We start from the raw sequence: 23,378 nt of genomic DNA, 5'->3' as shown, positions 1-23,378 counted from the left end.
CTCTTAAAAAGATTCGGTAAATTGGAGATACTTGACTCCAGCTTAGTGTTAGTGTTAATTATTAGAAGTGGAGATATGTCAATCTAACACGTTAAATAAAACTGAAAACAGCATTTGTGGAGTTACGTTCCTCTGGTTCTTATACGACGAATTATTGAAGGTCTCTTTGCGAAAACAATTGTGATGTTTTCCATGCCTCTCAATATTATGTGCAGCAGTAACGTACAGGGTGCTCCGATCAAACCTTCTACATTTAAATTCATCATTGCTAAAAGGTTATGAAACATAATGGAATGCGAATGGTACTAGACGAAAGAGAAACTCAAGGGATTTTATTGCACGAAGCACTAAATACGAGTACACCAATACACCTCTACACTGAACTCTAATACAATTCAATGTGTACACCGTTTGTAGCACGAATAATCTCCAATCTGAGAACCTCCGGATTGTTTATTAACACTTCCAGTCACCAAAAGCTTCGCACACCATGCCTTAATGGTTTTCCCATCAGATGCTTCACCTCCATATTCTCTCCGGTAATTTCTTTGCACTGTAATGATTGATTTGGTCTCTGCATACCAGAATACAGATTGTGCGCTGCTGCGGAGTTGCTATTGTGCTTTATGCGATTGTGGCGCTGCATAGTGAGAGAACGGTGAACTTCAAAGTCATGCAATAAAATTATTTGAGTTTCCCTTTCGTCTAGTACCACTCGCATTCCATTAAAGGAACACGCTGTATTGTATGCCTTAGGAAAAGGTTTAACGGGTTCAAACCTTTCACATTTGCGTAGTGAACATTTTGCACTCACTGTCTTAATGAAATTAATAACATCTCAAGATTGGTCAAGGAACTACATTGGCTGGAAAGGTTTTCGTGCTTATATTAATATCACACACATACACTCGAATAGTTGCTTTAGAGATGAAACCCAATGTAACGAAGATAATGTACAAAAATACTATTGTGGTTAATAAAATTAATGAAATCCAAATTATTTAGAGAGATTTCTTGTTAGTTATAATGCTAAGATTGTTTATAAGTTAATAAATAAATAGTTACAATAATAACTAACATAATTGTATCACCCTTGTAAATTCAACTCCACCCATTGTTTTTGTATATGTACGGCCATGTTTGATGCTATTCTTCTACATTGCCAAGATGAGGATGAATGATGAATTGATGAAACAGATTAGGAAGCAAACACAACACAAGGCACATACCTTACCCAGGGTTTGAATCCATGACCTTTGTATTCTTAGAGCAGGCCAACCAGTTCAATATAGTTCTTATTTATGCTATATACTTTTATGTTGTGCAATACTTATTCTATTATTACAAGTGCATGCAAATATACAATTAAAGTTTTAATATTAATCAGTAAGAAGTAACATATTCCAAAGTTCTGTTTATTGATGTCATGACATTATGACATTGCAATGTTTCTGTAAACTGCATAATCATAGGAACATTCTTGTCGATTGCTGGAGTCAATTGACTCCTGGAATAGACTAGTAGTCAACGTCATTTTCCTCCATCATGGTCACCAAACCACATCTGAAAAGAAAATGTATACAGAAAATGTCTTAGGAAGAAAATGATAGCTGTAGTCTTATAAGAAACAAAGGAAACGTCCATCCTATACATTTCCAACACGTCCAATCTATACAATCTTACTTCTATAACAAACATTCCTTTCTTAGCATGACGAATCTGTTCTACATAATACAAAAACAAAACCTTTTGAAACATATTTTTCTAAAACTTCACCTTCTTGGACAATCGGCCAAAATTTTCCATATTACAGCAAAAGATAACGAAAAACAATTACTGGAAAAAAATACTTCGTACAAAAACTAAATTTCAGTTATTAATGGGGAAGTCCATGAAAAAGTGCCGCTGAAACTCAATTTCTAAAATTAAATGCAATGCGGTAACTTTATCCTATCTTGTGGGTGAACAATCTAAAATTGTGATTTACATAAAAATTCAAGTATTATTCATAATTAAGTTAAAAGGTATTTTGCTTATTGTTTGTTTATTTTAACTTTTTGATTTACTTGTATTCTGTAATGTGTCCAACCCACACCAGAAACAATTAATTTCTTCTTTAACTGTTGCATTTCCCCTTCAACTCCACTATAATATTCAATGGTCTTAACCTAATTTATTTTTCATCATTTGACAATTCACAGAAATTAAATAAATTTCTTATTAAGTAAAGAGGCAGTGTTTCGTTTGTCCTACCCGTGACACAAAATTTTTCACTTACAGCTACAAATCTTGGAAAGTATTTTAAGGGTAGTTATGTTGAATCAACAGTGTTAAGGTTTCATATTGCATTCCCCACAAAGTGTAAGACAATTGTTGCTTAACATTATCTTTAATAGAGTAAAACCTCGTTAATCCGGATCGCGATAAGCCGGACTGCGCTTAATCCGGACAGGTAAAAGGCAAAAGGAAAAAATAGCAGAATGCAAGGTTTTTAAATATGGCTATTGTCAACAGAACTTCCCAAAGAAAAGGCAGTCAACCACTGATGAAATTATGTTTACCGCAGACTTTGTACTGTACTGTATAGTGTATTTAGGCCTATGCTCTTTAAATACACCATAATAAACGTGTTTTGTTGCTATAAACGGAGTGTTAATGCACTTTCTACTGTTGTTTTAGGTTATTTCAGTTAATCCTGACATTCGTTAAACCGCTCAACTTATCCCCCCCCATTAGTCCGGATTAACGAGTTTTACTGAAAAATGTAGTCCGCGTGTCCCACCCAATAAAAGGGAATGCACCTAATGTGTATTACACTGATACTTCTGTAACAGTCTTCAACAACAAATGTTTTTCTGAAGAATATGTTTGTTGTTGTTTGCTCGTAAGCCTCTTTCTTAAAATTAGTATGATTTTAACTTCTGCGGCTCTATAATGGCACTGACGTAGCGTGAACGATGTCGCTTTGTAATAAAAGGGTCCCTGGTTTGATCCCCAATGGATGCGAATTGCGCAGTGATACGGTTCTTACTTTAAACTGTAGGTCCATTCCTGATTTTGAGTCCAACCTTATGACCAGCTTCTTATTGCACGTCCTTTAGATTTATTTACACAAGAAATATTGTCTTTTAATGTAGGGCACAAGGCTTACAACTAAAGCCGGTACCCGACCCTGTGGCCGAGTGGTTAGCACATCGCGCTGCGACGCCAAGGGTCCCGGGTTCAAATCCCGGTCGGGTATGGTTGTTTGTGAATGTCCATTTTCATCCATTTCATCATTTCATCACTCATCCCCATCTTCGCAAATTAGCCAAGAGGCACAAAACGCGAAGTAAAATAAACTAAATCAATCAATCAATCAATCAATAAAGCCGGTACAATAACCTAGCAGACATATAACTCAAAAATGGCAGTGGAAAGCTTAAGCTGTAAAGTTGTAGGTTTTAAGGAATTATACGTAAAGGCTTGATAGTAAAGAGGTTTATTCAACATCATGCCTGAAGGGCTTGAGACTACATAAATGATAATAATAAGAATACAAACCCCAATCTAAATTCAATAAATAATCAAGAAACAATTAAATTATACAATTAAATCTTTACATAACTAAGACTTCCTAACACTTTATTTAACCAAAAGGGGATTATAGTAATTTCATTTTAATATCCAATTTTAATATTCATTTTTCCCCCAAAAGACCTATCTCAGAATAGAACAAAGTGTGCTGTGCTTTAACTAAAATATTTCAACTAAATACACTACATAAAACAACTTCAAATACTAAACCACTACAAAAACCGCTACTCCCTGGACTTTATTCCATTCCGAGTATGTCCCTTTCAACACTCAAAGAGAACGAACGCAACCTAACGTGCTTTAACCTAAGCCACACGAGGCTCGCTTTCCTCCGATCTCCGGTATTTCTTAGCCACGCCCCTTTCCAAATCAAAGCCATCTGGTGGCAAACTAACTAAACAATTATCTTTTTTACACTCAAAGACCTTGCATATTGTTATAACTTGTTAAAATAAAGTTTATTATGACATAATTAATACTTTTCAAAGTAATAAACGTTGCAGTGGCGTGGCGTGACTTTTTCAAAAGTGTTACCGGCCATCAGACGTTATCATTTCCACCCTACCGCCCCCCCAAAAAAAAAACATGCCTTTAATTAATGTGGATTTTTTTTTTCAATCCGCTCAATGATTTATTTAGTCACAATCACTCCTAGAAAGAACTACCACTCATGAGAGAATCACCGCGAAAAACCAGTGAATAGTAGTCGAGCCTTGTCAACCATCTCTATTTCTTTGCAAAGAGGTGAAAAGGGGAAGAAGAACCACACATTCGGGTCAGTTTGACGTTTCTGCGTTGAGCAGACGACAGAATTCCCCTCCTCCAGCGGTGGAAGGGAAGTTCAGATGTACGTACTACTGTTGCCACACTTAGTTTTTTGGAGCAGGGTTTGTCCAAATCACGAATCGCATCAAGTACTTATCTTTTCGTCTATTACTAAACGGTTTCAGTGGTAGTTAAATCCAGTTCTGGCTTTGCAGTCTAGAGCTAGTTGCTTCAGTTGCCTAGTTGGTTTAGGCGGGATTTTGCTCGTTTCTGGAAATGCATTGTGACAACACTTGCTGATCCGGTAGGCTTGACCGCCAACTGAGCCCCTAAACAGGCATATGAATAACCCCCTAGCACACTTGCCTCCAAGTCTTTCCCCGCTGTTCCCTTGCATTGGCGGGCGCCCATTTTTCTTGTTGCCTCTTGAGGGTAGAGGAACGGCCTGTCTCTTCGCTTTTGTCGGCTGCGGAAAAAATGTCCTCTGCAATATACACTTAACTGCAACGCTGTCGGTTAACTTATTTAACAATGTTGTTATTTTATTGAGAAAAAAACTTTTTAATTTCTTTACATTTTGCTGTTACCTGCGGTAACACCGGTTACATGCACGCCACGCCTCTGAAACGTTGGAATAACTTAACAATTCAAGAATAAAAACATTAAAGTGTAATGTTCTAGTGCATTACAAGGTCATTTTTGATACAGTAGAACTTCACTATCTGGAATGTTTTCTACTTACCCACATCTGCTTGGAATCCATTCAAGACCTGTGCTGCAATCTCGCTCCTCGGCACACATGCACTTGCACCTCTTTTCGTCCCAAACCTTCTTTCTGTTGATGCATCTCATCCTTTCCATAGGGTCCTTGCACACACACATGCAGTTTCTTGCATCGTACATCTGTAAGATCACAATATTAAAATAGTTTTGTACATTGAAGAGTAACTGAAGTAAGACACATTCTAAAAATAAGCATTTTATACATAAACTTTAAAAGATTTTAATAAGTAATTGTTTTTCATGGTTATGCGAAGAATATGTAAGAGTTTCCTCAAATTCACACACTGAGAATCAGTGTTTCCACATGAAGGAAATTTCCCTCAGTGCAGGAAAATTCAGGCAGAATTCTAGGTGAGTTGGGAAAAAAATTGTATGAAAGATGTCGAATTTGTAGGGAAATTTGAAGATACCCGGATCACATATTAAGTCAAGGTGAATGAAGTGTGATAGAAATTTTCAATTGTTTTCGAGTAATTTATACCACAAACGGAAAACATTTTAAATTGGGCGGGGATTAATATCTTTCCATTATCATATTAACTTTAAAAATTGTTGTAATAATTCTGCAAATACGTATAAACTTAGTCTTGGTAAAATTTTGACAATTTATATATTTTTCTCAAAACGTAAAATTTGCTGTAAGTAATCTTCATCATTCCTTGATTTCCATCCATTCAATAATCCTAATATTTACATGATTTAGTGCAAAAAATTAAATAATTCTACTACGACAGCTATTAACAATTAACTTTTTGGTCACGATTTCATTTTTGTTACATAAATAAATTTTTTGTTGAAAAAGCTAAATTGTATTGTTTGTCTGTGGCAACATAACTACCCAAAACTTGCGTATGGTGGAGGTGTATGCGTTGCAGCCTTCTATGTCGAAATAAAAGAAGTTGAATAAGGTTTATCTACAACGTCAGATAGAGGATGCGCAGTTAAAAGCGCAGTAGCCCCCTGCCTACTCTGCTACGTCATCTCTACGATGCACAGTGACGCCCTCTGTAGGCTACTGCGCTTGCGCACAATCTTTATGGTTAGTGGTTCGAGTTGCACTTCTTTTTGGTAAGTACAAAGGACTTGTTCGAAACATAGACTGGCATTCATTGTAAAAATTGTTCCCATGTATGGTAAATTCTTAACAAAAGTATGAAATTAGAAATAGTTTCGTGTTAAATATACTGGTGTATTTGCTCTGGAATCTGTAGACGCTAGGTAGAACTTGATAAATTCACATTGCACTTTGATGCAGCACATTAGGTTGCCGCAAAATATTTTAGGGATAAACGAATATATATATATATATATTATTAGGAAGTAGTCAAAATAAATATTAGTACTGAAGTAAGTATTTATTTGACAATAAATTTAACTTGATCCTGATAACATGTTGCAATTCGATTTAGGATTAAAAATTGAAAAAAAAAAAACTAACAAGGATGCCCGACGTTTTTAAACTCATTCCCAAGGGTGCCACGAACGTAAAAATGTTGGGAATCCTTGCTTTAGAGGAAATATTAACAATAGCATAAAGCAATATGAACTCTAAACTGATGCACACTTACCTGCTTCTCCGTGCAGTGGTGCTCCATCTGAGAACACTTGCAAGTGCACTGCGTATGCTCTAAGATCTTAACTTGACCACAGAGGTACATCCGCCTCAGGGCATGTAGCGGCTTAACCTGAAACAGAAAGAAATGTCATTAAGCTTAGCATGCTACTGAATCGCCACACAAGTTCCCTGTTCGAGTTAAGATCAGTGGCGTTTGTTCTGGGTGTGCATGAAAAGCGTTAATGCTCAAAGGGAACTGAAATATACAATATCGTATGTTCTTTTTTTAATAGAGACCGCTTGATTACAAGGTGACGACGCTACCACTGCGCCATCGGGGAGGCCCTACAAAAGATAGTGATTCGGTCTTCTCGAGCTATACTCTATCCTGGGAATCTCTGGAGAAAGGCTACACATAACGGCAGAGAAGGAGATGAAGCGAGTGGGCGAAGCGAGGCAGTACACGCTGGTACAAATGGCTGGTAGCTACAGTCCCTTTTCCCCTTCCACTCAATTTTGTTCCCCCTTACGCATAATTGGTCGAGCTGTTACGAGTCACTACTCGCGCAGCCAGAGATTGCAGGGACAGAGTATAGTCTGATCACAGAAAAGGGTATACCCTTATCTGTGGTCTGATTCATTCTGCACATACCCACATAAGCTAATAGAGAACAGAAACTTATATACATAAATATAAACCTACGTTAAATAAGGTAATTTTTGTCTTAAATGTAGAGATTCCGTCCTATATCACTATGAACGCTACGTTATGTAGTTCGTGATGAACAGGTGTATGCTACTTACATCCACAGTGATATCTTTGGCTGCTGTGGGTAGACAAGACTTCTTTGAAGAACAAGATCCTCCACAACGGTTGACTGTCAAAGTGCTTGGATTCATCTGGAAACGAAAGCATTGGAAAGCATTTTAAATCTCGGTTCAGTACATTTAGTGAGAAAGAAATATTTATGAAAACAATATTTAATTATTTATTTATTATGTTTATGGTTCAGTTATCCCTAGAAACTTACTGATATACTACAACTTTTAACAACTTTGACTCATTTAGTATTTGCAAACTTTCTAAAAGCCAAGTTCAATGGAAGTGGTGAGGATAGGTGTTTTAACTCATCCAGTAGATAAAAAATGAATGCACCTTAAAACCAAAATCCATGGATGCTTATTTTAGATTTCAATTTTTGAATTTCTTCGAAGTGATGCCAAAGAGTTTACGGATACGTTGTGCTTGTGCAAATCATAATAATACTTATTATTTCCAAGGGCGCCCGCAGGGAGGAGCCAGGGGGCACTTGCCCCTCCCCTGAGATTTCTGGAAAATGTTAATGTAATTCGAATGGTAAAATTTTAGCGATATTTTACAACAGAAAATATTGTTGTTTTTTTGTGACATACGGGAATTAAGTTTCAGCAATAATAATTATAATTGAAGTAGGGTTACATTTAAACTTTCAGTCTAATATCTAACTATAAAAACAGCATTTTGTTCTAAATGAATTGATATATTAAGTATACAGTTATGCAAATATGTATGGATATGCTGAATATGAAAATTATAAATGTATGTATTATTTTAACAAAATATAATAAGTAATAATAGAGGAGAAGGTCTAAATATGGGCGAATGTTTAAATATGGGTTTTGGAGTTATCAGCGCTGCCGGGTGCTGCAGCCTGGCAGAGGCTATTGGAACTGGTTATCTGTCAAGAACAAAGGTTGCGGCGACAATTCGCAAGAGAAAGTGGTGGTTAGTTTTGGCCTTGGACGCTGTTATAGAATTGCGACCTCTGAATACTTTTTGCAGGCATGTTTTAACTCAGCGTTTTCTGAATTCTCATCTGCTTTGTATAAGTTATGATATTAGCGGTACATAAAACAAATGTGGGCTTTTATAACGCCATGATTTCTTGTGAAATATTACCACAGAGAGCAAAAATAAATTGAAGAAGAAACATAGCGTGATGGTCTAAATATGGGCTATGGCATGAGGTCTAATGTTGAGATCACATTTTCAACAAATATTTCAATGTTTTTCGTAATTTCGATTTTTCCCATTCCGCGTGATTATCAAAACAACAGATTATTCATAAATATGAATTTTATAATGTTATAGCGATAAATGACTATTTTTTAAATTTTAATTCCTTTTTATGATATTGCCACTAGTAGCCCATATTTAGGCCACAATTTGAATGACATCATTTTACCATTTTTTGGAAATGGCTTTTTTTAAAAAAGAAATTGAGACCTTCTAATACTTTAGCATGCTATTACATTTAAGTATATATTTCATTGATATGCATTTTAAAGGCAGGTGCTTGATATATTATTTTTTCTCCGAAAATGACAACATAAAAAGGGGGGCCCGTATTTAGACAGTTTCCTCTAATAATAATAATAATAATAATAATAATAATAATAATAATAATAATAGCAATAATACTACTACTAATAATAATAATGATAATGATGATGATGATGGTGATGACGATGAAATTTTCTTTGAATGCCCCTTCCCCTGAGAAAATATCCTGCGGGCGCCATTGGTTATTTCTTTGACTCACTGACATGATCCGGCGGGGAGAAGGGGAGGGGGCTCGAGGTAAAAAAAAAAAGGAAGGCATTGTTTGTGGTGGAGTTATGTTGAACTACTGCAGTGTGATGATATCTTGATTTGATTACAATGACAAAAACTTTGTCTATATTTTTAGTTGTTACGACCCCACGCAATTGAGTAAATGGGCATTGAAAATGCAAGGATTAAAATATATTACTCTTCTTATTCGACGTCAATTCTAGCGATTACTGTAGATTTTAGGTTACCAAGGAAATGCTTTGGAATTAATGTGTGCGTGTATCAAGATTATCGAAAGTTGGTTTATGGAATTTTGACAGTTGTAATTGAAGTAAAAGGCTGTTCAATAGTAATGTTATTGTTAGTTAATTATGTGTTTCTTTCAAAGCGAGTATTAGTGATAACAGTGTTTGGAGCTGAACAGGAGAGACTATATCCTGCATTATGGATGGGTTTGGATCATATGTTCTATAGTTTGTTCCACGTTTGAGCTGTCCTCATAATGGACCGTTCGAGTCTCACTGTACGGCACTAAGGAAGTTTGATTGATTGATTTGCTTTATTTTGCTTTTTTGTGCCACTTTTGGCTAATTTGCGAAGATGAGGATGAGTGATGATGTGATGAAATTGATGAATGAACACTCACAAACATCCATGCCCAGGTCTGGATTCGAACCCAGAACCCCTGGCCTCGTAACGCGATGTTCTCACCACTAAGGAAGTGAAGGTTCATTTTTATATTGATCAAAAGACGGGCAACGTAACATACATACTTAATCAAAAATCTGTTAAGAATGTGGGTAAATAGGTAAAAAATCACCTTCAGGAAAAAAGTACTTGCATGGAAGACATATTTATTGCTGAACCTATATATATATGTGTGTGTGTGTGTGTGTGTGGGGGGGGGGGGTGTTCTCAATATACCACACCAGTGCTCGCCAAGGATTGAACTCGGAACCTTCAGCTTGCGAGGCAGACATGATATCTACTACACACGTATGATGGTTCTGTTGATAGGGCGTCTGACTGCCACGCTGGAGACCCGGTTTCGATTCCAAAGATGAATGACCTAACGTGAATATGTCCGACAATGGTCACACCTAAAAAGCAGCTCTTCGGTTCACCCAGCCTCTGGTGAATGGGTACCTGTGGAGATGAGTGGTGCCTCTAATAATATTATTATGGCCGAGAGGAGAATATGTGGATCCGTACTTTCACACCCCACACGGTACAATGCAGAGGGGAAAACTAAACCTAAACGTCAGAACTCTCATTCAATCTCCATGGGCCTCCCCGATGGCGCAGTGGTGACGTCGTCGCCTTGTGATCAAGGGGTCCTGTGTTTGATACCCGGTGGAGGCACATAGTGGTTCGGATCCCACTGTAAACAGGCCCAGTCCCGATTAGCCTTACTGTGCATGAAGTGGACTTAAAACACCAACTCAATCAATCAATCTCCATAGCAGTCACAGTCGTCACGTTGTAATCAAGGGGATCCAGGTTCGATACCTGGTGAAGGCACAGTGGTTCGAGTCCCACTTTAAGCTGTAGGTCCAGTCCCGGTTAGCCTATCTGTGCATAAAGTGGACTTATAAACGACAAATCATTCTTTCCATGACAGTAGCAAGACTGGATCACCAAATTTATTAAGTCTAAAACCTGGCGGAGCAAGATCAGGACTGTATGCAGGATTCAGTCATGAAATCATGTTCGAATACCTATCCACCAACGAATATACCACAAACTCAATTTCCGAGTACTTAGTTACCAAAAAAAGGGGGGGGGAATCAAATCTACACGATCATCTTATTATCTGCTGCTTACTATCACCTTGCTTCCTTTAATACAAATATGACCTTCACTAACGGTGTACATATTAACATTGTATAAAATCTACATACCTGTAAATACTGATCAATTGGTTCTAACTTTACCACCGTTGGACGAGGTTTACATCTGTTCTCCTGAAGAACTTCTCGCAAGGTTGATCCACAAACTGCTAGGAAAAGCTCATTTTAGCATTTTTAAATGTACATATATATATGACAGCTTTCAGTTTTCTTGCCTGTAACATTTCCTTATTTGTTTTTCTTATTCCCTTGACTTACTCCCCTCTCCCCTAGTCTCCTTTTTTATTTTAGCAATTTTGCTTTTTTAACCCTTGTTACAATGCCCAGGAGCTAAGTAAAGAATTAAACATACAGTGCAACCCCAATTTTACGTTTTCGAATTATACATTTCCCATATTTCCCATCCTGAACAATCAGGATTGCACCATATCTCCACTGAATAACGTGTATATGCTTAAAAAACAATGTAATTATCTCTTCCCATTTTCATGTCATTATCGATGAAGTAATCTTGTATGAGTGACTTTTGGATCACGCTGTATATCTTTGAAAACACAATATCTTACAGTTCTTCATTCATGGCTTTTCTATGAGTAGCTATATTTACAACAACGTCATTAACAACCAAGCGTTTCCCTGTAAGTTCATCAAACATAACCATTATGCTCTATTTCAAAAGTATAATTTGTTCATACTTACTGTCTTCCTTAAATTCATGTTTCTCTATTTCTTCAAAGTCAGAGCGGACAACTCGGACTCGGAAGTCCTGTAAAGAAGAGAAAAAAAGCAAAATTGTTTTATATTCTCATTGAATTTAATAATTTATGAAGAATTACGCTATTTTCCGATGTCATCATGTCATTAATAACAAACACGAGACACATTTTCTTTAATGTCAAATATCTTACTTGATTTAGTTTCGTTACGCTTATAGCTTTATGTGTCTTATGACATTATTCATTATCAATATTAATTGCGGATGAAAGGGTCGTCGTGTGTATTTACAACTTGAGAGCGAGTCACATCTCTAGAAAGAGTGTTCAGTAAGTTATTTTTGAAAGTAACCGATTTACAGTTACAGTAAGTTGGTTCAGAAAGTACTGGTAACTGAGTTACTGTTACTCATTTAAAAAAATTACTAAGTTACAGTTACTGGTACTCGAATGCTTTGTAGTGAATGAATGGGTGCCGGGTTTGGTCCCTGGTGGAGGCACATTGCACTGTAGTCGGATCCCACTTTTAAGTAGGATTTGAAGGTCCAGATCCAATTTGCATATCCGAGCGTAATTCAGTGTTGCCAACACCAGAGTTGTGTAATATTTCCTCCTGATCATATAATTCCCATCAACACAACTCAGAGAAATTTTAATTGATAGCACAAAAACTAATCAAATATTATCATTATCGTACATTCTATATTATATCCAAATAAAACATCATCTTAATGAAGGGGTCCTGTGTTCGATTGACGACAGGGGCACGTCTCAGTGAGTCGTTTGCCACATTTAATCATAGACACAGTACATAAAATAGATTGAAAACGAACTTTTGCATGATTCGTATTAAATCTTGCTCTTCGCTCTGAATTGTTCATATGTCTAGATTGTTCGGGAAAAGGCACTTAAGTCTAAAAATGCAATTTAGAGCAGACAGTTACCGTATTTATATTTATTCTTTCAATAGCAAACATTACAGACATTATACAGGGTGATTCTTATAGAACCGGCCTGATGAATTTGCTAATAATGCTGCAGGTGATGCATACAACCGCTCACAATTACGACATAATAATCCGTGGCCCGTGCTGAGTCGAATGACGTGCGGATGGTCCGACAGGTGGCAGCACTTATGGTTCAAGGTCACTTAAGAACATGTTTGCAGTGCCCAGGCGACAGGCCCCCAAGATCCCCCGACCTTATCAGCCTAGATTTTTTCCTGTGGGGTTTACTGAAGGACAGGGTGCATGCAAACAAACCGCGTACGTTACAAGCTTTAAATGACAACATTTCGGCTGAAGTCAGGAACATCACTGGAGAAACACTGCGGCGCGTTACGGCGCATATGCAAAGGCGGTTGGAGGCGTGCCTTCTTGAAAACGGCGGACACTTTCAACACATGCTCTGATCACAATCAACGGCACACTATCTAAGGTACGTCATGTATAAATTACGTTTATATCTACTGTTGTATATTTTACATTACAGCTCATTTTGTCGGGCCGGTTTTTATAAGAATCACCCTGTATAAACGTTGGATCAGCATTGTCCACAATTTTTAACAGAAAATCACAGTTTGTGGCTTAATGTGTCTTTTGCCGAACACCCTACATGTTTTCCTTTAAATCTTATATCATTCTGCTAAAACCACAAAAGGAAAATTTTAAAAAAATATCAAAGAGGATATGTGGTCTTCCTACGTCAATGAAAATATTGCTGTACCTCAAAGACTAATAAGTATTATACAGGAAGTTCCGGGTGCAAAGAAATGTTACACAATTTACTACATCTGATAATAGACTTGCTTTTTTGCAAATGTGCTTTCTTCCTGCAATCAAGAGCAATAATACTACCAATTATGACACTTCGTTACAATAATAATTCAATTTAGATACGAGTGGAAGTAATAGTGAAAGAAATTACTTTTCTGTAACAGAAATGAACAAAAATCTGGATTGTTGAAAAAATAGGAATAGGCCTCATTTACATTCTCATATATTTTTGTTACGAGCGAAATATTTTATCTTATGAATATTTTAGAACATGTGGGTTTACTGTGACTTTTTGCTTAAATATTTTCACATTTATTTCATTATAATTTAATGGCAATTGGTATTATTCTTAGAGCCTCACATCACGAAAGAAAAGTGCAGTTCGCTTGCAGTTTGTATGTGCAGCAAGCAGTGGCGTGCCCAGGATTTTCGAAAGGGAGGGGCTATGTATACTTTTTCTTGGTAGTCAGCCCTCATTTTGTCATATTTTCCTACTTTTGACGTCCTTTTATAGGTATTCTGGGCGAAAGGGGGGGGGTTATAACCCCCATCAACCTCCCTTTGGGCACGCCATTGACAGCAAGCAAGTTATTGTTTATCTATAATAAAGTAACTGTAAAAGAAGCTTGCAGTTAATAGTTAATTTTAAAATAACATTAATTGAGTTACAGGTAATTACTTTCAAATCAAAGTGACTAACTCAGTTACCAGAGGGCACCAGCCAAAAAACTGACATGAAGAAAGATAAAGCAATAGACAACATACAAGTAGGGAAATAAAGAGATACAAATAAAAATCATATATATATACACAAAGGAAGGACATAGAAAGTGTGAGACAGGCCCGTAGCCAGGCAGGGGCCAGGGGGGCTGAGCCCCCCCTGGCACTGCCTTCAGCCGCCTTGACATTAGGCAAAACTATTTTCTGTAATTTGTTTTGCAGTGAAGAGTGAAAATTTAGACAGCAGATATTATTTTTCTCACAACTTTGGTGAAGGATAAATTCACAGAATATGAACGAACAGCTAACATATTTCTTCATCTCATTTGTAAGAAGAAGTATAAGTAGCGGCAAGTATTTAGAAGATTCCCTTCTCTAGACTCTAGAAGGTTCTTTCACAGCCAGGCACGTATCCAGGAATTCCTTTCGGGGGGGGCTCAACACCATTTTTTAAGGGGTATAGTAAGAACCTCACAATTGTATGTTTAAGACCAGTGGTGGCAATTGGGTTCCAAAACGGGAAGGGGGGGGGGTGCGGAAGGCGTTGCAAGGAAAGTTTACTTTCTCTTGGTAGACAAGGCTTAACATTAAGAGGCCATAATTTTGAAGCAGAAAAATAAAAATTGGGGAGCAACTATCCCTTAAATCGTTGCCACTGTAAGGCTATCATTTTAATCAGAACGTGAAATCGGAACATTTTTTACCACTCGACTCCTCTGTTTCCATGCATTAATAATGTGTGCCGGAACCATCTCAGTATGTGTGTTTGTCCATTTCTTCTCATCAGGTATAAAAACATCTATGGTATCTTTGAGTGTTTTTACGAAGCTGTTACACATGCACGGGATGGACAATCCACTCGACAATGCGAGATTCAAATTGTGGGTTGCGAACTGGACGCAGACAGCTCTCGAATATTCTCTCTGATTCGAGCCTGAACACCACTAACGTGTCTTGTCCTCCCATTTTTTCAGCTCTTATAAAAGCCGAAACCCACCAAATTGTTCAGATTCAGGCCTTAGCACTCACAAGTGTTCAAAAATGCCTGTCACAGCTTCCGCTGTCTTGTTATATATCGGCCGAAACAAAGGAAGTCTTGTCGAATACAGGTGGATCACGAAACAATTAATGCATAATGAAAACCCTTCCGTTCCCAACACATCTAATGTTTCGTCTCCCAGTATGATCAAATGCTTACTCATTTATCTCCAGTGACGTGCCCAAGGGAGGGTTGGTGAGGTAATAACCCCATTTGACCCTACAGGTTTGAATATGATCCTTTAGGGTGCTGTCGTCTGCCTGCCTTCACACCTAACCTTAACAAGGCCCTAATTTTTCATCCTTGTGACTTGGATTTTCAAGACTTAGGAAGGTTTCAGACCGAAGGGACACGCGATACATGTCGATTGGAATGGGCCAATCAACAGCAACGTTTCACACCGTAGCGACACAAAAGGCCGCACAAACCTAATCTTCAGGCGACACGGTGTGAAATCTCCCTTATTAGGCCACTGTCATTGTCACCTTGAAGTAGTAGCTCTTGTTGACCACAGAAAAAAATTATCCTCAACCGGTGATAATGCTCCTCAGTTTTCTTCTCTCTCCTATATTTTCTGTGCTTGTTCACTATACAGGCAACACCTTACGATTTGATATACACAGGACATGTACTATGTAGACATTTTAACGAAAAATCGGTTGAAGTCAGGGATGACTAGGTGGCTCAGTTGGCAGAGCCCTGATTTGGGTCCTGGTAGAGCCTGCAATTTCCGCCTAAAATGTCTACATATGCAACATCTTCTTGCTTTCTCTTCTCGACATTCATAAAATTTTCGGCTGTCTCTTTATGGTAGTTAAGTGTTTGAATGTGTTTCGAACCCAGTAGGCTTAAACAAAAGTATTTTTTTTAAATCATGAAATTCTCAGACTGCATATACGAAATTTAGTTCTAGCAAAACTAAATCATCACTCAAAACTTTGATTTTCAGTTGATCTATGCAGTTTATTTCTGTTTTAATATCCGGTACTGATGAAATATTCACTTTAGAGAGAGAAAGAGAGAGAGGACTTGATCTCTTCGGCCCTCGAACCGAGCTAGCACTACTCTGAGGCCCCGGAAGTTCTGCTGTCGTCAATGTCTTCATTTTCGAATCACTATATCTTATAAAGCAACCAGAGGACGCTGACTGATCTGATCACCAATCGACTGTATGAATTGTCACACTTACGTACCTCTGAAATCTCATTAACCGATTCTTTGTACAGATCAATCGAAAAATTGAATCGGCGTATTTATATCCTCATTATCTTGTAGAACGTTCCGCAGATAAAACGATTCGTTAATATCGCCAGTAATTGACTCCTTCTCTCATTCAAGAACGAACCCTCTCCCGCCTTCGAGAGATTAGAAATTACAACGAATCGCCCTACGTGTGGCTCTACCTTTGTTGTGCAGCTTCCAAATGCTGACAAGACTCTACATAGTCCTCAAGTGCGCTGAAACAACACCGAATGCGCAAGGAAAGTGTACGTGCAATATTACCAACAACAGGGTTATAGAACATTCTCCGTCTTGCCTCGATACTTGTCTATCTCCTTAAATCATCGTCACATTATTCAAAAAGCCAAAAACCTAATTTTATCTAGTGTAAAATAAAAAAATCCTGGGGGGGGGGGCTCAAGCCACATCAACCCCACCTTGGATACGTGCTATTAACAATAACAGGGTTATAGCACATTCTCCATCTTGTCTCGATAATTATTTCTCCCAAATTATCATGACATTATTCAAGAAGCCAAAATCCTAATTTTATCTAGTGTAAACAGAAAAAAAATCCTGAAGGGGGGCTCAAGCCTCCTGATTCCCACCTTGGATACGTGCTATTGACAATAATAGGGTTATAGAACACTCTCCGTCTTGTCTCGATAATTATTTCTCTCAGATTTATAAATTTATTATCTTCACATTATTAAAGACGCCAAAAATCTAATTTTATCTAGTGTAAATTTAAAAATTTCCTGAGGGGGGGGGGGCTCGAGCTATTAATAATAACAGGGGTATAAAACATGCTCCGTCTTGCCTCGGTAATTATCTCTCTCCTTACATTATTTTCACATTATTTAAGAAGCGAAAAACCTAATTTTATCTAACGTAAAGTGAAAAATTTCCTTGGGAGAGGGTCGAGCCCCTGTGACCCATCTTGGATACGTGCTATTATCAATAACAGGGTTACGGAACATTCTCAGTCTTGCCTCGATAATTATTTCTTTCCTTAAATTATTGTCACATTATTTTATTTCACACCACAAGAAACAAAAAAACTCATTTTATCTAGTGTAAACCTAAAACTTTCGGGGGGGCTCGAGCCCCTAAGCCCCCCTCTGGATACGTGCCTGTTCACAGGGCAGCTTCTTTATCTGTACTTTCGCTGCCCCTGTTACGACCTTCCACTTAGACAGAAATCTGTTACTTTGATGACATCGTGCAAATTCCCTCCACGTTTGTGTCAAAGGTCAACAGGTCCCAAGTTTTCGGAACGAAGGGGAGTTTCATTGTTTCCGCCGGGGGTGGAATGTACTGTAGGCACTATGATTGAATATTGTGCATTTTTTCTTGTGTGATATAAATATCTGTATCATCAAAAGTAGTATGGAGTGTGCAGTAAGGAATGATTTCAGGAGCAGTCAACACTTATAAGAAAACGATGTTTTTAAAGATATCGAAAAAAATGTTATATTTGTATGATATTTCTAAATTTCATATAACTTAATGACCCCCCCCCACACATAATTTACCTTCATTTAATACTCTTAAACTTTTGAAAATTCGACTTGGTTTACAAGTCCCCTCTGGAGATCAATTCTAGCTACGGGCCCAGTGCGAGAGATACAAAGGAAGAACATAGAGAGAGAAAAACAAAGGAAGGACATAGAGAGGGTGAGATATACAAAGGAAGAACATAGATTAAATAGAGAGAAAGACAAATAAGGACATAGAGAGGGTGAGAGATACAAAGGAAGGTCATAGAGAGGGTAAGAGATACAAAGGAAGAACATGGAGAGAGAAGGACAAAGGATGGACATAGAGAGGGTGAGAGATACAAAGGAAGGTCATAGAGAGGGTAAGAGATACAAAGGAAGAACATAGAGAGAAAGACAAAGGAAGGATATAGAGAGGGTGAGATATACAAAGGAAGAACATAGATTAAATAGAGAGAAAGACAAAGGAAGGACATTAGAGAGGGTGAGAGATACAAAGGAAGGACATAGAGAGGGTAAGAGATACAAAGGAAGAACATGGAGAGAGAAGGACAAAGGATGGACATAGAGAGGGTGAGAGATTCAAAGGAAGAACATAGAGAGAAAGACAAAGGAAAGACATAGAGAGGGTGAGAGATACAAAGGAAGAACATAGAGAAAAAGACAAAGGAAAGACATAGAAAGGGTGAGAGATACAAAGGAAGAACATAGAGAGAAAGACAAAGGAAAGACATAGAGAAGGTGAGAGATACAAAGGAAGAGCATAGAGAGAAAGACAAAGGAAGGACATAGAGAGGGTGAGAAATACAAAGCAAAAACATAGAGAGAGGGAGAGAAAGACAAACGAAGGACATAGAGAAAGTAAGAGATACAAAGGAAGAACATAGAGAAAAAGAGAGCGATACAGAGAGACAGATACAAGGGAAGAACAAAGATAGAAAGGAAGGAGAGAAGGAGAGAGATATAAAGGAAGAACATTGAGAGCAAGAAACAGAGAGAAACAAAGGAAGAACAGAGAGGGAAAAGAAAGAGACACAAAGAAAGAACGAAGAGAGGGAGAGAGAGACTGATGAAGAAATGTAGAAAGAAGAGAGAAGGGGGTGGGAAAGAGATTCTTAGCACCCCAGACCACAGAAGAAGAACCCACTTCAAAATCTCTTGCCCTCTCATGACCCCACTAAAATTTCTCTGGTGACGCCGGAAGTTACTTTTAAAAAGTAACTTTTCAGATATTGGCGCCAGTGGCGTACCCAATTGAGATACTCCCATTTGGCAGAGCATTCCTTAATTAAAAAGACTTCAAATGCAGAAATAGCAGGCAAAATAAGGAACTGGCAACTACAAAATGAAGACATAACGCCCCCTGAAGAAAATCCGGCCACGCCACTGACTGGTGCTAAGTAACACTTTGCGAGAACAATAAACTACTTACCTTATCCTCCACGAGTGTTCTATTCTCAAGCGAGACAACGCATGGAAAGACGAACACCGCAGCAAAGAATGCAAGGGACATAACGAGGCGCTCCATGTTCTGAATTTCTGACAGATTGCCCTTGACGGAATGAAGGACTCTTGAAGTCGGCGAAGGAACAAGAAAAAGAAAATTGCATTACGATTTTTCGGAGGAAGTGGCTCACCTACGGAAGTACACTTCCTGCGAAGGAATGAACTTACAGTCATCCTACGGGCAATATATGCGACATATACTTTCGTAAGCTCCTTTTTTGGGTTCCGTGAGCGGTGAATTCTGGAACGGGAATTCCCCCTTTATGTTTTCGTGCCCATATTCCTCCTTCCCACTTGATTCAAGCGTCAATATAAGTGTAGGGATGTTCTAACATGCTTTTCTAACATAAACTTCACGGCGGAACAGTCCTTTGGAGGCCAATGACCTCCAAGCCGCTGACGTGTGGTCAGATCATTGTGTTCTAATCGCAGCTGGTTTCGCTTTCAAATAGCTCTCAAATTGTTCTCACGATGCTGGATCAATACAACATCTGAATTTTGGAGCTTCCACAACGGATCGAACCTAGGACCGCTAACACCAAAGGCTAGAGCGCTAGATTCGGCTACATGTGAACTCCGACAATGGTTACACTATTTTCAATACGCATGTTAGGAATTGAAGCTTTCCTGGTGACGTGATTTGAACAATTGCTCTCGAGTTACCAGCTAGGTTAATTCTACATTAGAGTCCAACTATTCGATTTGTTTCTTTATTTGATTTGATTTATTTCACTTCATTTTCTGCCACTTTTGGCTAATCGCAAAGACGAGAACGACTGATGATACTATGAAATTGATGAAGAGACACTCACAAGAAAACCCACGCCCAGGCCGGTATTCGAACCCGCGGCCCCTGGCGAGCGTGTGTGGAGGTCCTGGGTTAATCACACCATGAGCCTCTCTCCCCCACCGCCATACACAATTTAAGTTGTAACTTCATGGCTAAGTTACATCTGATGATTATTTATCTCTTTTATTTGAGTTTGTTTTGAAGTCTACTTTTGCACGGGGAGGCTAATCGGGACTGGACCTACAGTTTAAAGTAGGATCCGAACCAGTATGTGCATCCACTGGGTATCGAACCCGAGACCTCTTGAAAATAAGACGTTACCATCACGCCATCGGGGAGGCCCCTATTTCGTATATAACATAACATTTTCAAATATATATTATATTAAAATTTTGTGGCCCTTTTTAAAGCAATTTTCCCAAGCCCCTTTGAAGATAGAGAACTGGAGGTGTAGCCCTCAGCTCCCATCTAAATCTAAATATTACTTTTAGTTCTACAAATGTAAATTTGTTCATGATGCAAGTTCAAATATAATTAGTTAATTCATCGACAACACATCTGGTTCTTGTGTAACTGACCGTGTGCTCAAATTTTATTAGCAGTAAATACTTAACAATATTAAGTATAGGTGGGTTTCATGTGACGTCAGGATTCGCACCACTGCCATGTTTGCGGCAAAGCTGTTTGTCGTCTCCAAGGAAATACCCACCACGCAGCGTTCGTTACACCTGCGCCAAGAGCACGTTTGTTGTTAGTACTGTGTAAAATGTCGGTAATATTGCATAAAAATACAACGAAAAGGCCAACTCTAGTTCACCTGTGTTTATGTACTTGAACCAGCTACATGGAATCAGTTTGTGTGTGTTATTAGTGGTTCTGATTCTGCTTGAAATATTTACATCCAGTAAGTAACCTATTTCCCGCTCGGGGTGGGAGAAAGTGGTTATCTTCTGTTTCCTTTTAACGTTGTTCAACCGCAGTAATTTGAAATGTTGAGTTGTTCAAAAACAGTAATTTCACTCCTTGCTTTAACAATTTTTCGATATGCAGGTCTCAGTGACGGAGTGGTTAGCACAACGCAGTACGATGCTAGGGGTCCCGGATTCGAATCTCGCCCTGTGCATGACTGATCTTAACGACTAGCCAAATATAGCAGAAAAACGAAGTAAAATAAACCAAATAAATCAATAAATTTGAGATACTTTGATATATTATTAACACGTTTTAACCAAGCAGTGCTTTTTTTCTGACAGTACGCAAAACCTACTACCGGCACCTTTTCTCATGAATATAATAACAATTAATAACAGTCTGTGTTAATGAATGAAATATAAATAATCAAGTACAAGCGTGCAATTATCAAGATGAATTTAACTTTGAATGTTATTATTTTTATCGTCAAACTTATCAACACCTTTCTACAAAATAAAACAATAACAAGGAAACGCTACTTGCAAGTATGATAAAAACACCAGTTCAATCTATTTGTACTAAAAGTCACAGAGAAAAACGATATATGAACTTACCTGAAAACAAATGTTCACTCCACCGCTCTGTACTGTTTGATTTGTTCATTAATGTTGACACGATTTATTCTCACCATGACGGCGTATTCTAATCAAGAATCGGAAAATTCTGTGCCGTGAATTGCACCTTCTGTTCTTTCTCGGAATATTCTAGGATAAACGTGAGTGCCTGTTAGACCTAAACAACCAAATATTGCACAAAGTATACCATCGTAAACAAGGTTGAAATCTCCAACCCGCCCGCTTGAATTCCGAATGTTTACAAAAACCCATGGACGTCCAGAAGGGGGGCAATGGGGGGTGCCCCCCTGAAAAAGGAAAGTCAACCTAAAATTATGTATTTCACACATATAATTTCATTTTAGCCACAATAAAATGTGTTAATTATTGCATGAACACCATCAAATTTAAGCAATTTTTTTTAGGGAACAACACTATTTTGGGGGGAAATGTGCCTTGTTTGCCCCCCTGGAAAAAAATACCTTCCTTGTCACTCCCTGGAAAAAATCCTGCGGACCTCCATGCATGAAAACGCGCACGGTTCTGCGCTCTCTGGCTGGTTCCAGTCGAAAATGATCCGCTAGAGGCGCTGGTGTTGAACCCGGTGCTTGGTATTCGACTGCTTATAATGGAAGTAAATGCAGTTTTCGCTGCAACGTCTGATTCTTTTACATGAAGCATTTCTATGAATGTGATAATTGCTATGATATTTGGTACAGTGGTCGCGAATATAGTAACGAACATTCTAGACAGTCGACCACGTCCTGTTATCGTCATACTTTCGTTAATAATACGGGAGAAAAAATACGCGTGGAATGCTCTTGGCAACTAAATTTTTGTGTATGAATTAGGTTCATTATTATTATCATCATCATCATTTCTTTTAAAGATATACACACTGAAGCATTTGTATTTTGGATATTTACTGTCTCTTTTCTTCCGCTTTAAACTAATCGCGGCGATGATGATAATGATGATTGCATGAAACGACAAGGGGAACCCCACAAAACTTTCTTAGTGTCATCGACATGAGTGTAACGCTATGTCCAACGTGGATACGGGCAGCGCGGTGCGTGCGGTGCGATGCGAGCAACGCGGCAGTCGTATCCGATCAAACCTGTAGTCAGCAATGAGCCCGTCCTACGTGGACACGTTACGCGTGCGATTCGTCCGCTCGCAACGCACGCAACGTTTGATTTTCAAACAGGTTTGTTTTGTATCGCATTTGCCGTCCGGTGGCGAGTCGCCGAGAAAGATGGAAGGGCTTATTGCAGAAGTGCAAAGAAGAAATGTGTTGTTGGATAAAACAAACCCTCGTTACAAAGATCGTTTAATTGTTGATAAGGAGTGGGATTCCGTAACAGTTTTCACGTTTTAAGTATTTGAAAGTCGTGAGTGGATGAACAAAAACATCAAATTGTATTCACTGAGAAGGAATCACAGAATACGGTTCATACATTTTCTGCT

The 23,378-nt window shown here is 38.2% G+C and overlaps 1 protein-coding gene across 2 annotated transcripts; it reads right to left on the bottom strand.

Annotated features, from left to right (window-relative positions):
* Positions 1-1,401: 1,401 nt before the first annotated feature.
* Positions 1,402-19,667, bottom strand: LOC145996971 (uncharacterized). 2 transcript variants are annotated; one of them, XM_083133561.1, is made up of 7 exons: positions 19,522-19,667; positions 11,822-11,888; positions 11,174-11,271; positions 7,484-7,579; positions 6,693-6,809; positions 5,084-5,244; positions 1,402-1,563 (listed from the first exon to the last, which is right to left on the bottom strand). In XM_083133561.1, the coding sequence occupies exons 1-7, from the start codon at positions 19,615-19,617 to the stop codon at positions 1,518-1,520; spliced, it is 681 nt and encodes a 226-aa protein (XP_082989687.1). In that variant the 5' UTR covers positions 19,618-19,667; the 3' UTR covers positions 1,402-1,517. The 2 variants fall into 2 exon arrangements, with proteins under 2 accessions (XP_082989687.1, XP_082989688.1); XM_083133562.1 differs by having other exon boundaries at positions 11,174-11,268.
* Between the last annotated feature and the right edge of the window lie 3,711 nt (positions 19,668-23,378).

The sequence above is a fragment of the Lepisma saccharinum genome, chromosome 13, assembly GCF_977018435.1.
Source record: "Lepisma saccharinum chromosome 13, izLepSacc3.1, whole genome shotgun sequence".
Taxonomy (NCBI): domain Eukaryota; kingdom Metazoa; phylum Arthropoda; class Insecta; order Zygentoma; family Lepismatidae; genus Lepisma; species Lepisma saccharinum.
The sequence above is the reverse complement of the archived record's forward strand: the minus strand, read 5'-3'. Positions and strand labels throughout refer to the sequence as shown.

Coding starts and splice junctions, on each gene's coding strand:
- LOC145996971 (XM_083133561.1), bottom strand. CDS start 19,617: ATGGAGCGCCTCGTTATGTCCCTTGCATTCTTTGCTGCGGTGTTCGTC. Junction 11,889..19,521: donor GAACACTCGTGGAGGATAAG/GTAAGTAGTTTA, acceptor TCTTCTTTACAG/GACTTCCGAGTCCGAGTTGT. Junction 7,580..11,173: donor CAATTGATCAGTATTTACAG/GTATGTAGATTT, acceptor TTTCGTTTCCAG/ATGAATCCAAGCACTTTGAC.